Here is a 23239-nt window from a genome sequence, read left to right on the forward strand (position 1 = left end):
GAATTTGATCAGGCGGGCGATGTGAAACGGTTGCGAGAAGAATCAAGAAAGACGAGAATTAAAAGAAGAAGAATGAAGCGAACCCAGAAAAAAAAAGGAAGAAAAGGACAAGTGCCGGAGGATGAAGGCGACAAAGAACCAGCTGTGAAAGGGCTGGCCTACAAGGCGATTATTTAGGTACCCAGTTACAGTGGGTGTGCCTGCTAACCTAGGTACGGGTAATTAGTACGGTATATTAGTAGCTTGCCGCCCACTTGGTTAGATTGGTAGTGCTGTTAGTATTTGCTTGGAATATCAAGCTTTCTGTTATCGCTCCCTTGTGAGGCGCAGCACTTCCTGAAGCCACACGGCTGCAGCGCCACCGATGAACAGCTGAACACTGGGCTGCCTCTCGCAAAACAGCATTTTTACGGCGAAATCATCGAATCCGTTGGGTGTGGAAAGGATATGGCCATGTGGCTTCCGAAGAACTACCGGAAATCCAAAAGTTCATTGTATCCTGCTGCGACACTTTGGTTGGTCACCAGTCCAGCACTTGAACCGTTGATCAAGACATCACACACAAGACCTCATGTAAGTTGCTATAAAAGCAGTGGTTTATTGGCAAAATTGTCTCGTCTATCTGTACAAGTATCAAAAACTCGCTCCAGGGCTAGTTCGTTCAGTTCCCATGCGGCGCCAAAGAGGAGCAGGAATTTGATATAGCCAGATATCGCTCCTTCTCTTCCTCTCTCTTCGCCGAGGGGCCAAAGGAAGCACAACAAGCCCAACTATGCTATAAAAAAAAGAGGTAGATAAACACACATGATATTTTTTTTCTCGAAAAAGTGCAAAAAGACCGAGCCAAAAGGGTTCCAATGCAATAACGTCAGTTGCCATTGGCAAAAAAGAAGAAGTGAAAGTAGTGTTGGTAGTAACAGTCCCGGAAAATGTACAATAATATTGCGGGGGGAGCGAGCGTTTTGTTTTCGTCATGTCATCTCTAGTTCTTGTCATATGTCCATATTACCGAGATTCAAGCCCCCCTTGACTGCAAACCGCTTGTCCGTGGGCGCGCTTTAGACAAAGATGATGTCCTTGGCGACGCCAGACTGGCAAGAGGTGCCGGCGGCGAGGCCCTGGGGAGGGGACCACATGTTGCCGGCGCCGCAGCGCTGGAACTGCTTGCCATCGATGCAGTTCCACGCGCCAAGGTCCTGGCAGGGGGACCAAGCAGCGTAACCGTTGGAGCCGCTACCACCGGTGGGAGCAGGAGTGGCGACGGGGGCTGAGGCGGTAGGAGCCGAGACGGTAGGAGCAGGGGCGGGAGCAGAGTTGGTGACGGCAGGGGCCGAGTTGCTGGGCGCGGGAGCGCTCTGGGTAGGGCGGACGATGGTCTGGACGGTGGTGGGCAGCGAGGTGGCGACACCGGTGGACTGGGAGACGGTGATAAAGACACCGCCGGGGGCCGAGGGCGAAGGCTTCTGGGTGCCGCTGGGGGCGGGCACAGGGGCGGCGGGTGCGGAGCTGCTGGCAACGGGTGCGGAGCTGCTGGCAACGGGCGCGGAGCTGCTGGCAGCGGGGGGAGCGCTGGGGGCGGCGGCGGCGGAGGAGGAAGGAGCAGGAGCCGGCGGGGGAGCCGGGCTACCGGAGCCGGCGCACTTGCCGGTGGGAGGCCCAAAGTTGGAGCCCTTGGTGACGACATCAGGGCCGGGGTCGGGGAACTGGAAATCGGTACCCTCGGAGGTGCCGCAGCCGTTGCCGACGTTGGCGACAAACATGGCGGGACGGGCGCTCATGGCAACACCACGACGCTTCTTGGACTTGCTGCCGCTAATCTCGACGACGGCGCAGTTCATGTACATTTCACGGTTGCCGACCTTGTTGAACCAGGACCAGGCGAAGATGGCCTCGCCGGCGGTGGCATCGGCGGGGACAGAGAAGTCGTAGGACGAGGGGCCGGGGCCCGAGGGGCAGCTGCCGAGCCACGAGTAGATCACGGTCCAGGTCTTGCCCTTGTCGTAGGAGAGCGAGGCCTGGCAGCTGCCGCCGCTGTGCCAGGCGCTGCCGTCGATGGAGAGGGTCTGCTTGGAGCCGGCGGGCCAGGTGGCGACGGACTTGCCGCCAGCGGTGCCGAGCAGGTTGAGGTGGCCGCGGCAGGGGAAGTTGCTGCCGTCGGCGTTGAGGGGCGACTTCATGTCGTAGTCGGAGCCGCCGTTCTTGGGAGAGCCGAGGGGCGCGGGGTTGGTGAGGGCCATGTGCGCGGAGGCGGAGGCGGCCATGCCGAGGATGGCGGCGACGGAAGCGATGATTTGCATCTTGACGGTGGTTGGTTGGTTGGTGATTTTTGAAAAAAAGGACCAAAAAGTTTAGACAGTCAATGTCGAGAGAGAGGGCAAAAAAAAGTGTGGTTGCGTGGGATCTCTTGTCAAAAGAGAGCGAAAAAAGTTGTGCGTTTGCACCTGAAGATGAAGGCGTGTAAGTCAACAAGAACCAGCTTGATGAGTGGAAAAGGGAGGGTTGAGAGTAACGTACAAGAGACAAAGGCGAATAAAAACCACAGGCAGGCAAAGGCTTTTATAACGGAAAAGGAGGGGGCGTGAAAAAAAGTCGAGAGAATGTGTGAGCACAGCTCAAAAGTTGATGTGAATAAGGAATGGAGTGTTGCGTAACAGGAAAATCGTTTGTGTGAGACGGAGAAGGCTCAGATGACGAATGGTTGTCGGATTTCCTTGCTAGCAAGAAGTGAAACGGGTGGTTCTGAAAGAAAGGAGTGTAGAAAAGAGAGAGGGAATGCGAGAGTGGTGTGCGTGCCTGGTTCCAAACGAAAAAGTGAAGCCCAAGTGACGGGCCGTCGAGTGCCTTTTGTAAGTTGGAATGTTTCTGGTCGCGAGAGCAGGGCAGCTGGCCAAGCATGGTTGGCTGCGAGGCGCCTACAGCCACTGTGCTGGGCGTTCTGGCAGCCTGTAGGGGTCGCTGGGCTGGTGGTGGTGTGGCTCCTCTGTTACAGGGGTATCAGGGGGAAAGAGGGACACTTCAGAAAGAGGGACACTTCAATCATCACTTCTCGACCTTCGCCATCATCTGCCATCTGCCCATGTTGCCATTGCAAAGGGAATGTTACCTTGGCACTCGCCACCTCGCCGGTTGGCGGCGCCGTCATGCTGCAACCATGTTCCTGGTCTGGCGTACTTGGGATAGATTGAGGGTCCTCTGCGCCGCCAGCAGAAATGCTGGCTTACACTATGAAAGACTGGGTTCACTTAATACCGCCCCTGTCGAAAGCATTATATCCTTATTTCTTTTTTCTTCTTTTTATCCTTCCCAAGACACACATACATAGTAGGCCGAACATGTGGTGGGTGCCAGCGCGCGCATGTGCCTGCATCTCAGTATATCTGATGCATGACATCCCCACAGCGCCGCCCCCCTTGAGAAGCCACGGTTAATAATGCGTTGCGCCTCCTCCAATCGTTGCGCAGAATGCATTCCACCTTGTCGACATGGTGCTTTATTTTCAAGTCTTTTCGCTTGACCTGACGTGCATCAGTGACATGCTCGATGGAGAAGTAATGACCGGAGAAAATCCCGTGCCTGTCGGTGGCTGGGTGTTGAAATGCATATGAGATGGAAATTACTACGGATGGTTGGGGGAACCTGTGGACTTTGATCTGCTCTTCAGGTTAGGCCCCTTCATACGGTGAGAAATCTCCAATTCAATAACGAGCAGAGAAGTGAATGAACGGGGCAAAAAGAGAAACCCCCTTTGTGTGTGTCGTGTGCTCTTGCTTGCACCACTTCGATGGGCTTCCAGTCGCATTCCTCCGCACCGCCGCCCCCTTGTCTGCCTCCCTCCGAGTCTACTATGCCGTTGCACGGTTACACAGATACACTCAGACCACTCAGACCTACATACAACACGTGTAAATCGTCCACTCTGGATGACGTTTCTCTGTCACACCAGTCGCGATGCGGCCAGATGCCACTAGCGCCAGCGGCTGTGTGCTACCTAGGTAGGTAGTTAGGAGTATTAACGGCCGATCTAGACCGATGCCGGAAAATTCCTGCGACAAGCAGCGCGAAAATCATCCCGGGGAATACAGCCGAAAATCGTCACAATGAACTGATTCATGCGCCAACACGAGAACCGAAAAAAAATAAAAATAAAAAAAATGCAGGAATGGCTATACGGCATAAAACATAAAGCATCCATCATCACCAGAGCTCTCCCCTCTGCCCGCCAGCACGCGCCCGTCGCAGCCAATCACGGCGCCGCACCGCCTCCGCTCGCCGCCGGCCGAAACACCAAGACCCAACCACCCCCCCCTTGCCCGTCCGCCCCGAAAAAACAATGGAAACCCGGCCGGTGACGATTCTTCTTCTTCTTTTTGAAACCCCATCAATCCTCGTCTTCCCCCCTGTTTCGGTTCCCACCACCACCCCAAAAGTCACTGGGGCAATGCGCATCAACTTGACGTTGAATTCTTGGTTAGAGAGTAGACAAAACAAAAAGAAAAGAATAGGATGGAAGGACAAAAAAAATAAAGTAAACTAGTTAGGCGAAGAAGAAACAGGGAATCTTGGCAAAGGTGCTTGATTGGCTGGCGGCATACGAGTTAGACACAAGCGACACAGCTTGCGACTCCAACTACCAGTAGTTTTGCCATACACAGACCAATCTGTGCGCAGTATGATAGATCATCACTCTAACCAGGACGCACGCCTGTATGCACACCGCCCTCGAATTCAGCCCAACGCCGTCCTTGGCATTTTGTCCCTTCGTCGTCGTCGTCGTCGTCGTCGTCGGCTTCATGACCGGCCCTGTCCTTGCCTCTCAGCTGGGGCTTGAGGGGGGAGAGACCTTCTGCCCCAACCTGCCCTGTCATTCACCGTCGTCCCATCGTCCCAACCTTGGTTTGCCTACTCTGCACTTCACTTTGTTCAATGCACATGTCCCTGTTCATTTGCAGCTGCGCCCACCAATATCCAATGAAAATGAAACGACCAATATTCAATTCCTTTCTTTTTGATATGTCAAAACCCGACTGATTTCTGCAGCCAGCCCATTCCTCCTCCATCCGCCCTCCTCCTCCGTCCACCCTCCTCCGTCCATCCATCACCCCCCTCCGCTCGCCTAGCCCTGTTCTCGGATGTCCGCCGGCCATAGTTATGTGTAAACGGAACCATTAGCTGTTAATATATTGATATATTCCTCGGCGACTTGCTCACTCATTTCATCCTCGTCCTCATTTCTCTCTGCAGAGGCCTTCCATCCATGCCAACCCCCCGCTGCCTCTCCTTGGCCTTCCTCTCGGCCTTCCTCTTTCGGCACAGCATTCTTCTTCCCAGTCCCTCTCTCACATCCACATTTTGCTTCTTGACTCTGTCACCCCAGCCTGTCATCCTTCTTTCCTCTTCACCATCCTTCTTTGTGGCGTGTTTCACCATTCACTCTACCCAACGCCACTCGCCTGCCCGCCCAGACCTCCGCCGCTGCACCTACCGCCAATGTTACCTTCATCACCATCTTCTTCACTTGTATAATATTGAAGCCCGTCATATTGCTTTTCATGTCTTGTTTAATTCTCATATCTGCTTCTGCCTACCAATCCCCTGCCCACACCGACCACCGTTCTCCTACGCTATTTGCATACACCACCGCTGCATCCCTCCTCACGGGAACAAAAAAAAGTCTTAAGCATGCTTCGGCGTGGTCCATGGCCTTCACCTTGTCCAACAGGCCGTCCGATCCGTCCTCGTCCGTAGAGCCTTGATTCTTGCCATCCACCACCTCCAACAGCGCCATTTGTATTGATACGCTTTGCCGCCGTCCTGACCCCCAGGCCGTTTTGGCATGCAAGCCCGAGTCAGTCTTCAGCGCTCTGCTCTGGCATCTCTCCGCAGCACACCAGCGTCCGAGCCGTCCTCTTTGCGCAGCTCATCACCTTGGCTAGCATCTGGCTATCCAATTTTGGCCCTGGCTTTGTACGCGAGGTCGTCTCATCTCCCATCTCATGCAGGAAAATAATTTAATGGATGCGATGCTGTGATTCATGTAAAGCAAAGAAGAAAAAAACAAAGAAAATCCCCCAACTTTAGGACAACCCAGTCAGGCCCATCTCTAGCCTCGGACTCGGGAGCAGCCTCCGCTTTGCGTGCTGATACGCAGTTCCAAGTAGTAATTCTTTGCTCTGCCTTGTAAATTGCTGCTGCTGTGGCGCACTGATCGGGCGGCTCGTCCCATGGTAGGCATATATGCTGCTTCATTCGTCACAGCTGAAAATGCTTCATGGGGGCTCAGCCCAGCCTGTGCAATTGCAGTAGTGTATCCGCACGTCGCAGACCGCTTCGCTGATAGGTCATGTCATCATGTGTTGCCAATACTCTCACTGGCCTGGCGCGCCACCCTGCACTTGACCGTAGACAGGCTGGTTATACTGCACACTTGGACTCATGGCATACATGGGCTGGCCCTGCTGTGATCCTTGGTGAACCATCGAGGGGGCCGAAGGCCGTCCCGGGCTTGGGTAACCGTTTGCTCCAGGGCCAGGCTGTGGCGGGCCAGTGGGCGGCATGAACTGTCCATGTGCGCCAGGATACATCATCTGGGGACCACCAACCATTCCCTGCGGCGCATGGATGAAGTGAGGCTGCATCATCATAGGTCCCTGTGGTGGTCCGTAGTGAGCAAGGTTGTTGGAAAAGCTCCGGTACTGGTTCATCTGTGGTGCGCCGCCGCCCATGTACACTGGCTGGTTGTATGGCATCTGACTAGGCGAGTTGTAGGCCATAGGCATTTGTGCCATGCGGGGCGACGCGAAAGACTGCTGCGAGTTAGAGTGCATCATGCGGTGATCATCGTTTCCATACTGGCCATGAGGGCCAGGGCCATGATGAGGCGTGTGCATTTGCATCGGTGGGATGGCGGGAGACTGACGCTGGCCCATGTTGTGCGAGCCCTGTTGTAAATGGAATGGCAGCTGGTGTTGGTGTGCAATAAGGGGAACAGCGTGCGGAGGATTCGGTGTTGCCATTGCAGGTCCGGAGAAGGGGCTTCGTTCAAGAAGCTCCTTGTACGTGAGGTGCATTGTCGAGTCGGTCTTCTCGTCATCCAGAAGGCTTCGCCAAGTGGGAAGAGTATCATAAGAAGGGCGCAGGCCCCCATTGTCATCCCAATGACGGCCTTGAGGGGGAGCTATCTTTTTGATGCGAGAAAGAATGCAGTACTTGGTGGGATCGATAGCCTTGGTCTTGCGTCGGATAAGCTGCCCGGTGAACGCGCTTGCGTCAGGGACATTGTTGGCAGCAGAGCGCGGGCTCGAGCTTGCACTAGCGTGGCTGTTGGGATTGAAAGAAGGCGCAAAGGGACTTGGTCGGAACTCATGGCTGTTGGGATTCAACTTCACACTCATGTGGCCAGGCAGAGCGCCGTGACGACGGTTGAAGTTTGCGTCATTCGTGCCGGCAGGTCCAGTGGGTGGTGCGCGTGCGTCCTGACCAGTGGGCGGTTGCTGGACCGTGGGTGGCTGCGAGAACTTTTGCTGCTCGACATTGCGCAGCCGTTGAGCGAGGTTGCCAGGGGGCTGAGACATGTTTGGTTGAGCACCACGGTTTCTATATCCTTGCCCGTGGTACTGCTGAGGGTATGGTTGGCGGGGTCCGGGGTGACGGCTCGGCGCAGCAGCTGGTGAGGTTCCTTGTGGTCCTGCAGGAGCACGAGAGTTTCGCGGGTCGGTAATACTACTCAGAGTAGTACCTTGCTCACTGCTCTTTGGGGGAGTCCCTTTACCGCTGGCTGGTGAGCTTTTGGAAGAAGCGTCAACTTTAGCCTTAGCGACTTCTTCAGCGTTCTTGATTGCCCGAGCTTGAATTTCCTTTTGCTTTACCGGATCTTTGGCAATGATAGACACGAGATCGTTCGGAACAGGCGTTGAGAGTTTGAAATTGGTAGCAAATTTTCGCAACTCGGTGAGCTTAAACTCTTTGTCTGCCTTGGCCTTGCTGTTTCGAACCTTTTCAGCATTCATCCTCTGTTGAGTAGCGAAAGTCTTGAAGGAGTTCAACACGTCACGCTCAACAGTTAAAGTGGCGCTGGTAGGGGTGATCTTGTCAGTGGTACCATGTACCGGTTTGGGACCGAGGGAGGTGGAATTAGGAGCGGCTGGAGGGCTCTCGCTGACTTTGGCCCCCGACGTCTTAGAGTCTTTCGGCTGTGCTGCTGTGGTCTCCGTGGGCTTATCGCGAGCAGGTTGCGAGTCTGCGACTTTAGCTGTGTGATTTTTGCTGCTTTCGTTCTTGTTGGGATTGGGAGGTTGTCCTTGAGACGGCTCAGAGGGAGAGGGTGTCTGCTTCTTATAGGGTGCTTTGATCTGTGAGGAAATGATCGCAGGGTCCACAGGAGCGCCTTTAACGTTTGACTGCGCAGCGGGTGCCCTCTTCGCGGGAGGTGTATATCTGTTCTCCCGGCCGCCACTAAGGGGTGGAAAGTCTTGCCGGCGGACGCCACTGTACCTATTGCAAAGTTAAACGATGAATGCGCAGTGTCGTGAAAAGTAACATACTTGTCTTCCTCGGTATCGTCTCCACCACTAGGGCCATTGTAGTCCATCACTCGCTCCTCAGCCACATGCGCAGTGGTAGGGGCACTTCGTTCAATCTCGCGCGCCTTCCTCTCAGCTGCGGCTATTCTTTCGCGATACTGGGGATGACTCTTGTTGATAGCAGTCGTGTAGATGTTTTCGTCGTAGTCGGTTTTGAGTCCAAAGAGTCGCTCGTTTGCCGCGAATTGGTCCCAAGCACCCTTGCCGCTTGTTCCCTCTAGACTGGCATCAAGACCATCACTAGAATCTGGAACCCAGGGCTGGAGGACTCGTTCCCCTACCGCTGCTCTGTTTGAAATGGCCGTGTCGGTCCGGAACCCCGGTCGATTGCCTACCGGTGGCTTGTTAAAAAAGAAAAGGAACCCCCCAAAATGACAATTCAGTACACGTACCATTCTGTCCACGGCCTTCCCCTTTGCCGCCAGAGGAAGCAGCATCTTTCTTTGGAGGCATTGTAAAGCCTTTGCAAGACCAAACCTTAGCCACTGATGGCTCCAAATAGGACGCTGGTTTGTGAATGTGAGTTTCCCAATAATACCACAAATCAGGGTTTTGCTATAGTTAGGGAAGCCAAAGTTAGCCACCCAAGTCTAGACTGTCAACGGCAAGCCTTTTGAAGGTCAGCCAAGAAGACATTTAACTCCTTTGTTTCCGTGTCATGTGACAGTTGGCTAAGCCAACACCATCGTGCGTTGTAAAAGCAAGGCAGTACACAACATATCTCAAGTCTTCGTGGAAAGGGAAGCGCAAGACGAACCTGTTAGCCTATGCAGGCAGCTCGGGTTGAATCGTCGAGAAGTAGGATGGGCGTGGGCCGTGGCTTGGACCGAAAGATTGGGAGAAATACCGGGTTGTATTTTCCACTTGGCCTGCTCGATTGGGTGATTAGTCTATGTTTAAAGGTGACGCGCAGCATCAGAATTGGGGAGAGGCGATAAAGGACTCAGGGGTTTGGTCGGGCACCTGTTGCAAACAAAAGACAGAGCCAAGGCGCCGGCGACAAAGGAGTGTGCGGAAGGCGGCAGCTTACCGGGAGGGGCAACTTAGGGATGCCAAACGGGAGGATCTTCGTCACCACCGTGTTCGCCCAGCTCGTCGCCGCTAGGATTGCCTCTGAATGGGCGCAGCGGGCATGGAGAGATGGTTTGCAGGCGAGAAAGGGACTGAAGTCTCGCTGTGGAGATGGTTGATGAGGCTTTGTTTTCCCCTACCCTGTTCGCTCTTGCCCGACTAGTGGGAAAAGGGCCTGGCCGTGTCCACAATCGGGGCCGGACACTGGGAGTAGGGTACCTGAGTCTACTGTTTAAGGGCTCACATACACCGTGCTTTTACAGTGCGTCCGTCTTTGGTACGGTGAGGGTTGCCTGTAGCGCCCCGTGATTGCCCCTTGGGCAGGAGCAATCACTCAGCAGCAAAGCTTAAATACAGTGCGACCTTTCTGCCGCGATGCTAGTCTATTGCCTCGCAAGTAGTCCCTAGTACCTTTCACCTTGGTCGCGGGTAGAAGCTTCCAAAACCACCCAAAACTGCCGCCCGTGGGACGACACACGAGACCACCCTGATTCTTTGTCGAGGGAAGAGCTTCTCAATACACAGGCTGGAGAGCTGGCCGTTTTTTTGTCATACAAAGGCAGGCTACCATTTAAGCCTCGCGTGTAGCCGCTGACGTGCCTGCCTACGGGATAAATATCGTTATAGGCTGCCCAATTTGTAAACGTCGTGATCCTCTCGCTGTCACATCATGCAGCCTGCCCGGACAACCGGCGAAACGCCGCCCGCGCTTCCTAGTTGAAACAGCATACAATGACACCTGGATGAAAGGTATACAATACAAGTAGAAATGCAAGAACAAATGAGATTTCTTTCTACTACAGTATTGACAATAATATGACGTCTCCATCGCGTCCAGTCCGTTCTGACTATTGGTACATGATTTTGTGTTTTTCGAACCCATCTATACCCGAAGGCCAATCTCCTCAGCGTAAGGAAGAACAAACAGATCGCCGACAGTGGAAACAGTGGCCTTGCCATCAAGAAGAGCCTTGGCAGTCTGTCAAAAGGTTAGTTATCAGTGCAAGATTTCGGCTGGTGGTACTTGAACTCACAGTCTTGAGCTTGTCAGCGCTGACGGCATCGAAAGATTTGCTAATGCTGGCGATATCCAGAGGCTTGCCGCTGTTCACGATGCCGTTGCCAGCCAGCAGGATGCTGGAGTCGCGGAGCTGAGCCTTGTCCAGTGCATCAAACTTGGCGTTGGCAATGGCCTTGGTGACATCCTCCTTGCTCACAGAGCCCTCAGAGATGGCCTTCAGAGCCTTGACAGCATCCTCAGCGCCCTTGCGAACCGAAGCAGCAGCACCAGTGAGCTGGATAGCCAGGAGACCCGCATCAGAGTAGGCAAGGCTGGAAGCAGAGGCGGACAGACCGGGTGTGGCGGCGGCGGCCTTGGAGAGAAGGCTGAAGCCGGGAGACCACTTGATCGCGGGCTGATTGCCGAGGAGCGAGGCAAGGACGGCGATTTCGGGCTTGGAGGCGTTGATATCGGAGCCAGGGAAAGCAATGACGATGGAGTTGCCGGCGGGGTTGGCGGTGCGCTGCTCACCACCGAAGTACTTGGTGGCTTCAGTCTTGAGGGACTGCCCGCTCTGGGAAGAGGCAGGAACGTCCTTGAAAAATTGGTTGACCCAGCGCGACAGAGCCTCGGCGTTGGCACCCTCGGCGACAATTGCGATATTGGGCTTGGTGAAGATAGCGTCGGCGTAGCTCGCAACGTGCTCCTCGTTCAGGTACTTGTGGGCGGGAACAGCTGAGTAAGGAGCGAGAGGAGCTCCAAGACCGGTGTGGAAAGCAACCGCGTGGGCATTGTCGAGGGCAATAGCGGCAACGTTGGAGCTGTTGGCAGCCTGTCGCAAGTGCAGGATAGGCTCGATATCCTCGTGGAACTCATGGGCTAACAGCCAATGTTAGTGTCCCGTCGTCATTGGCACATTTTCTCATCATCTTACTAGTGTACTTGGTCTGGGTGACAACCTCGGCAAGGAGTTCAGCGAAGTAGGGCAGGTCGTCCTTGAGGAAGCTGGCGCCGACAACAAGGGCTTCGCGGGTGTGACTGGCAGTCAATTGACCACCAAGGAGTTCGGATTCGCGGTTGATGCGCAGGGCAGATCGTTTTTGCGTGTTCTTTCGAGGCTCGGTTAGCATGCACACATATCTAGAGTACTGCCGACAGGACAACGCACTTTAAAAGCAAACGCCTCAAGACCGACGGTCAGGCCAGGAAGAGGTTGGTAACGGGTACCGGCCTTGGCAACAATGGCGAGCTTGGTGGTAGGGCCGTGAGTGTCCCTGGATGCTACCTTGAGGCCATTGGCATCGGCGGTTTCAAAGGCGCCAGATGAGGCGGCCGCCGCGAAGCCTCGCTGCTGGGCTGGGCGAACGCTGCAGGACCTGCGGGCGGCCTGCTGCGCGCTTCTCGCGAGAGCCGATCTCGAGATCATCTTCGGGTATCGTGGCGTAGGCGATTGATTAGACCTTAAGCCGTCGTCAAGGAGCAATTGAGCATCGAAATCGAAAAGAAGTGCCTCGTTCAACTGCTCCCGTCTAATTTTCGGTGACGGGGATCCGGCCAATCACGTGATGGCTATTATTCCGCCTGAGCCACTCCCTGGTTGGCCTGGCCTTGCTGGCCAAAAAGTTACCTGCAGCCACCTTTATTAGTGCAACTCCAAGGTCACCAAGAGGTTCCGCCAGGCCGTACACCCACCAGCAAGCTACAAATACAAATGTTACTGGTTCCCAGCCCCGACCCGACCAGCCCACTATTAATAGGTTAGTAGGTACCTATGTACCCCCAAGGTGGGCTTTTGGCCAGGCAGGCTGGCAGAAAAATTCATGAGAGTCACATTTTTGACAAGCTCCTCCAGACTGTCGGCGCCCACTTGCATTTTTATTATTTCCGTCGCAGTCCTCTCCCGGAAACCTCGACGTCTCCTTGCACACACACTTCAATGACTTCAAGGTAGCCATTGTTGAGCTCTAGAGATAGTGAGAGGATCTCTAGGAGCGATCGCAATGCTTGTTGTTAGTCTTCGTCGACTGCGCGTGCTCCTGATGCACCGAAGCTAACCGGCTTTTAGACAAAGCATGCAGCTGAGCTCTGTGCTCTCCTTGTGAATGATCTATACGGCGAGCTTCCCTCGGTACATTTCTCCCAACGTTTCTTGATTCGCGCAGCGGCGGGGTTGATCATGGTTGCTAACAAGTCCCCGCTACAGCGTATCCTTGCCACACTCCTTACCAAAGGTCGATCTACTATTGCGCAGCTTGCACAGCACACGTCCCTACCTCCAAGGTTCCTCCGAAATGGATTGAGCGTCTTGATTCAACAAAACCTTCTCTATCATCATACCGACCCCGACAGTAGAGGAACGAGCTACGAAGCCAATCCCGATGCGTGCTATACCCTTACTCGATCTGGCAAGATTCTAGAGGCCATAGAAAGCCAGTTTGGTACCGCAGAGCGCGACTTGGTGCAAACGCTACTGCAGCTTGGATTCGCTCGAATAGCAGACTTGACACAAGCTTTCAAAGGCAGAGCACCGAAGACAAATGGCCACACCAACGGATCGACAGATGCCTCATCTGGACTGATCGAGTCAGAGTCACATCTCAATGCGGTCCTGGGGAGATTAATCCAAGCTGAAATTATTGAGACGATGCGCGGCGACAGCTTTCGCAACCCGCGCGACGTCCATCGCGAGATTGAACAAGAGACGACGAGAACAGGGCCTGGTGAGAAAACAAGTAAGATCACTGTGGACCAAGTAGGTCAGATTATGTCAAAATACCGGACATACAAAGAGCAAGGCAAGAGTTTAAAACGCCAGCTGGATCTTACAAGAGGCACTTCTGGTAAAAGACGGAAGCTTCAAAGCGGCAGAGGCCGCCAGCTGGATGACGACTTGGACGCACCCCCGCTGAACCCCAACATTGTTGTCAGGATAAACCATGAGAAGTGCCTAGTTGAGTTGCGCAATCGTCGGATGGCGACATTTGCAGCAGACATACTTGGTGAAGTCACCGGTGCGGTCTACAGGACACTTCTCGATCTCTTGTCGGTCGATATTTCCAAATGCCGACCAGACCCGCTACTCGAAGAAGAGATGCCTGGTCACCGATTGACCGTCAGTACCATGGATATTTACCATCACTTGGACGAGTCAATCAATGTGCAAAGTGGTATCGGCAAGGCTCCAAAGGATAAGATCGATTTCCAGAGTGCGGAGAAGATCAGACCCGAAGCGCAAGACTCGGAGAGCGATTCGGACGCTTCTGATGGCGACATGCCGGTACGCCGCCCGGCACCTGCCGCCCGAAGTTTAGACATGGATATGGACAATGGCTTTGGATCAGATGAAGACCAAGAGAGCGGCGTGCCCCATACCAATGGACATGGCAAACCCAAGGTCAAATTTGAGGACGACGGGTCATCAAAAAACAACCGCATTGAACAGATGCGGCAGCACTTGTTCTTACTGGCGGAGAGCAAACATCGATTTGTGAGACACTGTGGTACTCAGGGTCGTGGACAGTGGACTGTTGACTTCTCCAAGGTTCTGAACCGTCTGAAAGAAACTGAGCTGGATGCATATATTGAGCAATCGTTTGGTCGCCATGGACTGCGACTGACGCGGATCCTACGGGAGAAGGGCAAATTGGATGAGAAGATGCTGCCATCGGCGGCACTGATGAAGAAGTCAGACGTGCAGCTCAAGATGATTGCTATGCAAATGGCTGGTCTTGTCGATGTGCAAGAGGTTCCCAAGGACAACAGTCGAATGGCGAATCGAACACTTTTCTTCTGGTTCTTTGACAGAGAAAGAACCGAGTCCCAGGTCCTGGATGACATTTACAAAGCCATGGTGCGATGTCTAGAGACACTGCAGGTGGAGCGTCACAAGGAGCGAAACATTCTCTCCTTTGTGGAGCGCAAGGATGTACAGGGCAAGGAGGAGGAAGTGATGACGACGGAGCATTATGATAAATATAATGATCACCTCGCTGTGGAGGAAAAGCTTCTTGGACAGGTCATGCGCTTGGACGAGATGGTTGCTGTTTTTAGGGACTATTGAGGGATGGGGAATGATATCCAGCTTTGCAGATATGAGAGATTTAAGCATCATGATCATGTCTGCGCCAATTATCAAAAGTGCAAGTGAGCGCCAGTGCATTCTGTATTCCGTGATGTCAAGGTGGACTGGCTGATATTGAGGTGATTTTTCTGGGCCAGGTCAGACTTGCATATGTCAATCTGGCCAGGGCCCGAGCTGCAGCCACTCATGAAAGCAGAAGGAACAGCCGAGCATGTGCAAAGAACAAGCACAGTGGGAGATGCCGCAAGGGCGTTGCTTGGTTGAGCGTAATAAATTGGTAGTGGTAAATTTCTAATTTCTATACCTACTAATGTACTATCTACCCAGATAACAGCGCACGCTGTCACACTATAATAGTCTAGAAAGCAAGGTAGACCGTTATCGGCATCTCACTTTGATGGCCGTCCCGCTCTGCCTTTCCCTGTGCCGCCCCCATCTTTTTTTCTCCTTGCTCTCTCAAATTAGTTAATTAGGAGCACTCGCGACATCTTGCAACAACCACAAATCCCAATTGCTCAGTCCAAAATGTCTCCCGCAGCTGGCGCAAACCAAAAGGAGTCCAACCTCGCCCGAGTGCTTGGTTCCGGTATGTTGCACTTGTTCCCGCCTGCCTTTGCGCATCCCGCGCACCGCACCGCAGTCGCAGACGACATTCGCTAACTGTGACTACGACAGGATCTGCTGGCATCGCCGAGTTGGCTGTCTTCCACCCTGTACGTTTAGTCGATATCCAAGCGCAGTCCTTTCGAGTCGCAACGACTGACTTTCAATTCAGGTCGATACAATTGCCAAGCGACTGATGAGCAACCAGACCAAGGTATGCCTGCACTCTACACCACCGCGCGGACGGGCACATGTCTTTCCCACCGTCTTCTCGTGTACCTCGGGGTGCTGATCGCTTACCAAATCTAGATCGCCAGTGCCACCGAACTGAAGCAGGTCATTTTCAAGGACAAGGCCACTGCTCCCGTCGGCCGCAAGTTCCTCTCCCTCTTCCCTGGTCTTGGCTACGCTGCCGGCTACAAGGTCCTCCAGCGTGTATACAAGTATGGTGGCCAGCCTGTGGCCCGTGACTGGCTTACCCAGCACTACGGCAAGGACTTTGAGAACACATTTGGCAAAAAGACTGGCAAAGCCGTTCTGCACTCTACTGCGGGCAGGTAAGACAAAGACTCATTCTCGGTGCGTTTGTAAATCAGTCAGCAAAGAGCTAATGTGCGATGTTCTAGTTTGATCGGTATTGGTGAAATTGTCCTCCTGCCTCTCGACGTACTCAAGATCAAGCGCCAGACCAACCCCGAGGCTTTCCGTGGCCGTGGCGTCGTGAGAATCATCGGTGACGAAGGTTTCGGACTGTACCGTGGTTGGGGCTGGACTGCTGCTAGAAATGCCCCTGGTTCCTTTGCTGTAGGCCTTTCTCAAGAGTGCCGAATACCTGACTGTTTGCTGATATCTGGATATAGCTGTTTGGCGGCTCTGCCTTTGCCAAGGAGTACCTATTCCACCTGGACGACTATAACAAGGCCTCTTGGTTCGAGAACTTTATCGCCTCCATCGCTGGTGCCTCTGCTTCCCTCGTCGTCTCGGCTCCCCTTGACGTTATCAAGACGCGTATCCAGAACCGCAACTTTGAGAACCCAGAGAGTGGTTTCCGCATCCTGTCCAACATGGCTCGCAACGAAGGTTTCTCCAGTTTCTTCAAGGGTCTTGTGCCCAAGGTATGACGAGTGCACTCTCCACAATGCCATTTATTGAATATGCGCTGATCCTTTATCCGCAGCTCCTCATGACTGGCCCCAAGCTGGTCTTTTCCTTCTGGCTGGCTCAGACCTTGATCCCGGCCTTTGATGTCATGTTCCGAAAGTAATATTGTCATTTGATCCTGCAACATATAAAAAAATGCGGGAGGTGTTTCATTGTTTGGGGAATTATATGAAAGCGTCAAAGCACGATGTCAAGGTGGAATATAGCTGGGATTCATTCAATATTGAACATGCGGCAAATGTAGACAGGCGCGGCACATAGAAGCACAGCTTTGTAGAATACAAAGGGGCGTTTGAATTGTTTTCAAAACAAACATTGTTGTTTGCTGTGTATTATATGTGTTATTGATTGAATCTATGGCTGCATCAAGAAGTTCTTTCATTTCCATGAGCAAGGACCGCCTGTTAGGTATCAGTATGTATGTACCTGGCCCTATCGCGCTAGGTTGCCCAGCAACAGACCTCTCCCAGTTCATAAACAAACAGCTAACATGTGCTCCGCTCATCACAAAGACCTCTCTAATCGCCACGATTGAATTTGCAAAACGCTCAACGAACCTCCCCATTATTGCTACGACTTATTGACCTTTTACAAGCATTGCGAAGTTTCACAGTCTTGAATCGCTTCTCTACTTTTCTGCTCCGCTGCGTCTCCTCCGACGTGACTAGCGACGTTATTAGCAGTCCCTTCTTACTGTGGATGCGGGCGCCGTCCGCATTCTTGCCATCTGCGCTGCATTCCAACCACAACCACCATGTCCCATACAGAGTCTGAGTCCTCACGCGATGCGGAGAGGCACAGCAGACATCAACATTCTGCTAGTGTCGACTTCCGGTCGCGGGCCCTTGTTCCCATGTAGGTGCCATATCTTGTTCCAGGTGGTGTCGAGCTTGTGTGTGCTGCACCACAAGTTCAACCTGCCGAGCATCGTCCTTGTGTATCCGACAATCTAACACGGAAATCAGGTGGGACAGCTCCGACCCAGAGCGCGCGCCGCCGCCATTGCCGCTCAACCCCCAGTCCCCCAAACTCACATCGCGTACCGGCACCTCCAGCGCTATCCAGTCCGCCCATGCTGCCCTCAACGAGCGAGCCCGCGAGAGCGCCAACACCCACAATCCCGGCCGACGCCTAGACGGCTCCCCAGAGAGATCCCTCGTCAAAGGCGGAAGCCATCGGCGCATGCAGTCGATGCAGCCCGGTGGTGTGCGCGATCGTAGTTGGATGATTGAGCAGAGCTCGAGCCGTCCTTGCACGCCTACCGAGTCTATTGCCTCTTCAGCTCCGCCTGCGCCTGGCCCTAGCCTGACACCGATTGTCCGACCTGCGCCTAGGCGTCAAGCAACTCAGAGCATCCTGGGCGAGAACACACCACCTGCCTCGTCTACTATGCTTGCGCTGCAGAGCATGTCATCCCAATCTTCCCTCAAAGAGGCAGAGCCTCTGTCAAAGGTCACAAATGGCTCAACCTCACCGGGCAAGTCCCAAAACGCTCTGGAAGGGGTGGCATCCCAGCTGGCCAGCCTGACAAACATTGCCAGTGCACTACAAAAAGAAATGTCCGCACTCACTCGACGCAGCAGAGACAATGCCACGGACCTGCTTAGTCTCAAGGAGGCTACTACCACCAGAGATGAAGACATTCGAAAAAGCATACGAGACTTGGTTGGCCGCGTTGATGACCAAACCAGCCGCCTCTCGATTACCTCGCTGAATAATCTCCTGCTCGACAACAAACCTCACCCCGCATCTCCTCAAACTCGTTCAATTCATCTCCCCAGGATACCGTCACCCAAGAGCTTTGCTGAGTCCATTGATCGAGGGTCAGTTAGCACCCCCTCGCTGGCCGGAGGCGAAGCTCCTGCCTCTGTCATTCTGCTGGAAAGAATCCTTCGCGGACTTGGTACAGCTGACGGCGAAAAGTCTCTCGTAGGCTTGCTTGTGCAGCTGTCCCAGAAGCTCTCTGGTATGGCAACCTCAACCAAGGTTGACGAACTGGCCCAATATGTCCGCAATCAAACTCAGGCTGCGATGGCCCAGGCGGCCGCAAACAACACCCGACCCATGAGCTCTAGCGGTTTAGAACTCGATCTCCCCCGTGGCGGTATGGCACAACGCATGGAGCATTTTCTCCAAAACGGTGACGGCCGCCGCTCGTCTGCCCCCGGAAACAGAGGCGCCGAGCTGTTGAACGATGATCTTCTTAAAATAATCCGCTCCGTCAAAGACAGCGTCGCGCAAGGCGGTGGACTGACGGCCGAGGTTAAGGCGCTGGTTCGTGAACTTCGCGGCGAGGTTCTCGGTATGGGCAGAGAAATCGCTAAACGCCTGGAAACCATGGATTCTGCCCCACGAGGAGAGGAGGAACCCGACCACGATAGAAAGGATGAAGTGTCACGAGTCATTGACAAAGGCCTTCTGCAGATGAAGGAGCAACTCAACAACGTTCTACGCGAGCACCGCCGACAGTCTGCATCTTCAGCTTCTTCCCAGAAGACCGCGGTTGATTACCAAGAAATCTACAATGCCATGCGCGCAGCTCTGCGAGATAACGAGGCGACTCGGGGCGAGATGCCGGATCTCAGCCGCGAGGATGTCATTGAGGCTGTGCGCGATGCTTGGGAAGCTTACAAGCCAGAAGTGGATGTCGGCAAGTCTGCTCTCGAGCGCGAGGATATCATGGATTGCCTGAAGCAAGGTCTTCAGGACTACCAGCCCCAGGACGAGCGCCCCCCTGCTGCGACGAGAGACGAGGTATTCACCGCCGTTGTGGAAGGTTTGAAGCACTTTGTGCCTCCTCAAATGGATACCCCTGCTTCAATGTCTAGGGACGAGATTATTGAAGCTGTTCGAGACTGTCTTGAGGAATTCGAGTTTCCTGTCGCTCCTGCTGCTATTGGCAACGGCAGTGACATGACTCACCAAGATGTCGTTCACGCTGTCAAAGAAGGACTTAGTGGGTTCGAAGTCCCGCGGGGCGGTAATCTTTCCAGCGAGAGCAATGAGGAGATCATGGGTCGCCTCCAGGATATTGTGCAATACATGAAACTCGAATTTAGAGCTGTCTCGGAGGAGGCAAAGGACAATGTTGCAGCCCATGGACGTGACACAGAACAGGTCCTCGACGCCACCAAGGATGGTCTGGAAGCCCTTCGGGCATCTATTGAGAGCTACGTTGACCGCCTTTCTGGCGATTCCGACAAACCGCAGCTCATGGAAATGCTCGCGACAACCATGGAGGAGTTCAAACAAGACGTTGGCAGAGTTATTGCGGAGGCCAACGATAGCTCCCGAAGTCAACTCCAGAGCGAGCTGGAAGGCATTCGTGAGATTGTCAACACGTCGATGATTCCGGCTACTCCCCAGGGATCCAACAAGGACCTCATGGAAGCCCTTCAAAATGGCATCAATGGCCTTCGCCAGGACATCCACCGGCCACGTGCCGAAACCAGTGAGATTTTGGATGCCATCAATGATGGTCTGAACGACCTCCGCGCAGGGATTGACCGAGTTACCCACAAGCCTGCGGATCTTACTGCAAACGACGAAATCTTGGATGCTCTCAAGGCCGGTCTCGACTCTGTTCGATCTGATATCGAAACGCTCCGGGAAAACAGCAATGACCGTGCAGTTGCAGCGCTCCCTCGAGAAGTAGAGGACACAACGACAGCCATCATTCCCGTTGATGCGGCTAAGCAAGACGACATCAAGAATCTTGAGGTCCTCATCACCCAGCTGCGCATCAAGGTAGAAGCAATGGAGCCCGATACAGAGACTGTCCACAAGGATGACATTGCTCGCCTAGAGGACATGCTTCGAAATGTGCAAGAGGGTGTGGACAATATCCACGCTCAGGAAGCTGCTGCCTCGGCTAGATCTGTCGCGGAGGAGGACACCACGCCCACCAATGGTGATGCCGCTACCAAGGACGATGTAGTGGCTATTGAGACTATCCTCCGCAACACTAAGGACCGCCTCGACGATCTGGTCGAAGGAGACCAAGCAGTGCGCAAGGAGCACATCGATGCGATCTCGGCCTTGTTGACTGAGCACAAAGATGCTATCACGGCCTTTTCCGGACACTTGGAAGGTGTCTCTCTCAAGACAGATGTGGCAAACTTGGAAGAACTCATCGCCCAAGTTATCATTGGAATCGATGATCTCAAGGAGGCCTCTCCAAAAGATGTTCAAGATGACGAACGTGTTAAAAAATCCGACGTTGAAGCCATCGAAGCCCGCGTTCTTGAAATCAAGTCTGCTCTTGACGGTCTTTCTGATATGGACTTTGCAGCCATTTCCAACAAGGAGGATGTTTCTGGACTGGAGGCTCTGATCAAAGAAGCGAAGGAAAAGCTCGATGAGTATGCTGATACCTCTACGAAAGCTTTGGAAGATCGCCAAGCCGAGATCGCCGGCATTAGCGAGCGCGTGGGCGAAGTGAGAACCTTTTTAGAGGAATTTCAGGAAGCTGTTCAGACCAAGCTCGATGACGGCGCTACTGGCGTTGAGGCTCTTGGCAAAGTTCTCGAGACAATTGGCGAGAAGATTGACAAGAACGAAAACGTTGGCGATGACCTCAAGGAAATGTTTGAAACCATGAAGTCTGAATTCGAAGTCTCCAAGGAGGTCGTCGCCGGCGCAAGACTCGAATCTGATGAGAAGCTCCAGGAAGCCACCGACAATATTGCCTCCAAGATTGACGAAAAGATTGGCGAACTCATTGCCAAGTACGATGAATACCAGGCCCAGCTTGACGAAAAGGCGCAGGCTGGAGAAGAGCGCAACGTTGAGATTGGAGCCGCTGTCGTTTCCACCAAGACCATTTCCGAGGAGCTGAAGCTGTTGGTTGACACGCTAGGCTCTGCAGTTACGGAATCTCTGGAAAAGATGGAAGAAGCCTCCAAAACCGTCTTCGAAAAGGTCGAGGAGCTGGCTTCCAAGTCTGGTGAAGCAGAATCGGGAGGCAAACTTGAGCATCAACAGACTCGTGACCAGGTCCAGGCCGCTGTCTCTGCTGTGGAGGGCCTGCAAGGCGAGATGAAAGAATACCAACCCCAGATCCTCGAGGCCGTCAAAGACATCCTTCTCCTGGTTGGTGAACATTTTGAGCACTCCAAGTCGTCAGCCAGCGATATTCACGACAAGATTGCTGAAGTAAAGCCTTTCGACCAAGCTATGCTCCCTCCGCCGCCTGAGAAGTATGACGATTCCGAGGTCAAGGAGAAGCTTAGTCTTCTTACTGACCAAAAATACGACGACTCGGAGATCCGTGAGAAGCTTGACCGTCTTGCTGAGCAAAAGTACGATGATACTTGTCTGCATGAGAAGCTGGATAGACTAGCCGATCATCACGCATCCACTGCTGCTGCGTTTGCTCACCTCGAGACACTAGACAAAGTTCACCAGACGGTGAGTGCCAACTCGGCGCAGCTGTCTGAATACCTCTCCAACCAGACCCAACGGATTGCCGATGATCACGAAGACCGTGAAAAGACTCTACAAGATACTTGTCTCGCTCTCGAACGCAAGCTTGCGGAGCAGGAACATCTTACTGCAATAGTCGCTAGTCTGCAAGAGGAGGAAATCAGAATGAAGCAGAGCGTTGTCAGCCTACGCACTGAGCAGGAGAGCTTGATCCGCCAGCGCACGCGCCTGACAGGAGATGTTTCTTCTCTTGAGACAGCTCTGCGCCTCCGCAAAGAGGAGCTGGCAGATATGGAGGCTAGAGCAGAACGTCTGGAGCGGCGTATCGTGGAAGGTGTCATGGACCACTCTCGAGTACTTCTGATGAGCAAGAGCGCTTCAAGTGGGCGTGACAACATGAATAGAAAGAGAGTCAAGAAGCAAGTCGCTGGAGAGGGTGAGTCTAAGCCATCACCGAGACCAGCTGTCGTCAATCTGGCGCTCTCCACGCGACGCAGTCTTGCCCCGGCGGCACAGAACGGAGCTGCGCGACGTATTGCATCGCTCAGCCAGATGACACCCAGCAATTCTTCCTCGTCTGTTAAGAGAAGCCAGAGTGTGCGCACTCCTGGTGTCGGATCCGCGCACAGGAAGAGGAGCTGGGGTGGTGCTCTGGGCAAGGGCTTCGGCCTCGAGGATAAAGAGAATGTCTGTGTTGATGAGTCTGTGGAAGAGCTATCCGAGGTTGGCAGTAGAGCTGTCTCTCGAGAATTGGCCTTGCAGGGACGCAACAGCTTTGCAGGCACGGAGTTATCGTCGCTGCTAGACTCTGCGAGAGAGGAGGACGAGGAGGATGAGTTGAGGGAAGAGGATGAGTTGAGAGAAGAGGAGGAAGAAGAAGAAGAAGAAGAAGGGGAAGACGGACACAGCGATGCAGACACAATGCGAAGAACCAGCGGTGGCACGACAATTGTGTCAAGCAGCGACGTCTATACTGAATCCGACATGTACAGCGATTACTCTGACACGGCAAGTGAATGGACATCGTTGGTCGCTGGCACGAGGAGCTCCATTGGAACCGAAGAGGGGAATGAGCTGACACTTCACAATGAAGGCAACTAAAAAGGAAGGAAGCAGGAACTGAAGGAATCAAGGACAGAATGTGAATTTTCAAGCGATGTGCGTTTTGGGTAAGGGATCTTTTTTGGGCGCCTTGTTATTTCTTATTCTCCTTCTTTTGCCTTCTGCGTTGCAGGAGAGGTTATTATTTTTATGAAGTGTATAATGTATCTACACGTGTTAATGGACAGATGTCAAATAACTACTATTTTGTCTATATCT

The 23239-nt window shown here is 53.5% G+C and overlaps 6 protein-coding genes across 6 annotated transcripts; 3 read left to right on the forward strand and 3 right to left on the reverse strand.

The window, feature by feature from the left end:
• Positions 1–1058: 1058 nt before the first annotated feature.
• On the reverse strand, positions 1059–3367 carry CCM_05192 (extracellular protein, putative; the record flags this gene model as incomplete). Its single annotated transcript, XM_006670337.1, has 4 exons — positions 1059–2297; positions 2806–2980; positions 3030–3216; positions 3319–3367. The coding sequence occupies 4 exons, from the start codon at positions 3365–3367 to the stop codon at positions 1059–1061; spliced, it is 1650 nt and encodes a 549-aa protein (XP_006670400.1).
• A 2998-nt stretch (positions 3368–6365) lies between these two features.
• CCM_05193 (PAB1 binding protein) lies at positions 6366–9032 on the reverse strand (the record flags this gene model as incomplete). Its single annotated transcript, XM_006670338.1, has 3 exons — positions 6366–8490; positions 8541–8910; positions 8972–9032. 3 exons carry the CDS (start codon positions 9030–9032, stop codon positions 6366–6368), a joined length of 2556 nt encoding a protein of 851 aa, XP_006670401.1.
• A 1501-nt stretch (positions 9033–10533) lies between these two features.
• Positions 10534–12076, reverse strand: CCM_05194 (ubiquinol-cytochrome-c reductase complex core protein 2; the record flags this gene model as incomplete). Its single annotated transcript, XM_006670339.1, has 4 exons — positions 10534–10629; positions 10685–11529; positions 11585–11759; positions 11819–12076. The coding sequence occupies 4 exons, from the start codon at positions 12074–12076 to the stop codon at positions 10534–10536; spliced, it is 1374 nt and encodes a 457-aa protein (XP_006670402.1).
• A 574-nt stretch (positions 12077–12650) lies between these two features.
• CCM_05195 (RNA polymerase III Rpc82, C -terminal) lies at positions 12651–14710 on the forward strand (the record flags this gene model as incomplete). Its single annotated transcript, XM_006670340.1, has 3 exons — positions 12651–12659; positions 12716–12778; positions 12854–14710. The coding sequence occupies 3 exons, from the start codon at positions 12651–12653 to the stop codon at positions 14708–14710; spliced, it is 1929 nt and encodes a 642-aa protein (XP_006670403.1).
• A 546-nt stretch (positions 14711–15256) lies between these two features.
• Positions 15257–16598, forward strand: CCM_05196 (mitochondrial carrier protein YHM1/SHM1, putative; the record flags this gene model as incomplete). Its single annotated transcript, XM_006670341.1, has 7 exons — positions 15257–15317; positions 15407–15444; positions 15507–15548; positions 15644–15891; positions 15961–16138; positions 16195–16449; positions 16512–16598. The coding sequence occupies 7 exons, from the start codon at positions 15257–15259 to the stop codon at positions 16596–16598; spliced, it is 909 nt and encodes a 302-aa protein (XP_006670404.1).
• A 651-nt stretch (positions 16599–17249) lies between these two features.
• On the forward strand, positions 17250–23020 carry CCM_05197 (chromosome segregation ATPase family protein; the record flags this gene model as incomplete). The annotated part of the gene is made up of 2 exons (XM_006670342.1): positions 17250–17350; positions 17461–23020. The coding sequence occupies 2 exons, from the start codon at positions 17250–17252 to the stop codon at positions 23018–23020; spliced, it is 5661 nt and encodes a 1886-aa protein (XP_006670405.1).
• Between the last annotated feature and the right edge of the window lie 219 nt (positions 23021–23239).

The sequence above is a fragment of the Cordyceps militaris genome (assembly GCF_000225605.1).
Source record: "Cordyceps militaris CM01 unplaced genomic scaffold CCM_S00004, whole genome shotgun sequence".
Taxonomy (NCBI): Eukaryota; Fungi; Ascomycota; class Sordariomycetes; order Hypocreales; family Cordycipitaceae; genus Cordyceps; species Cordyceps militaris.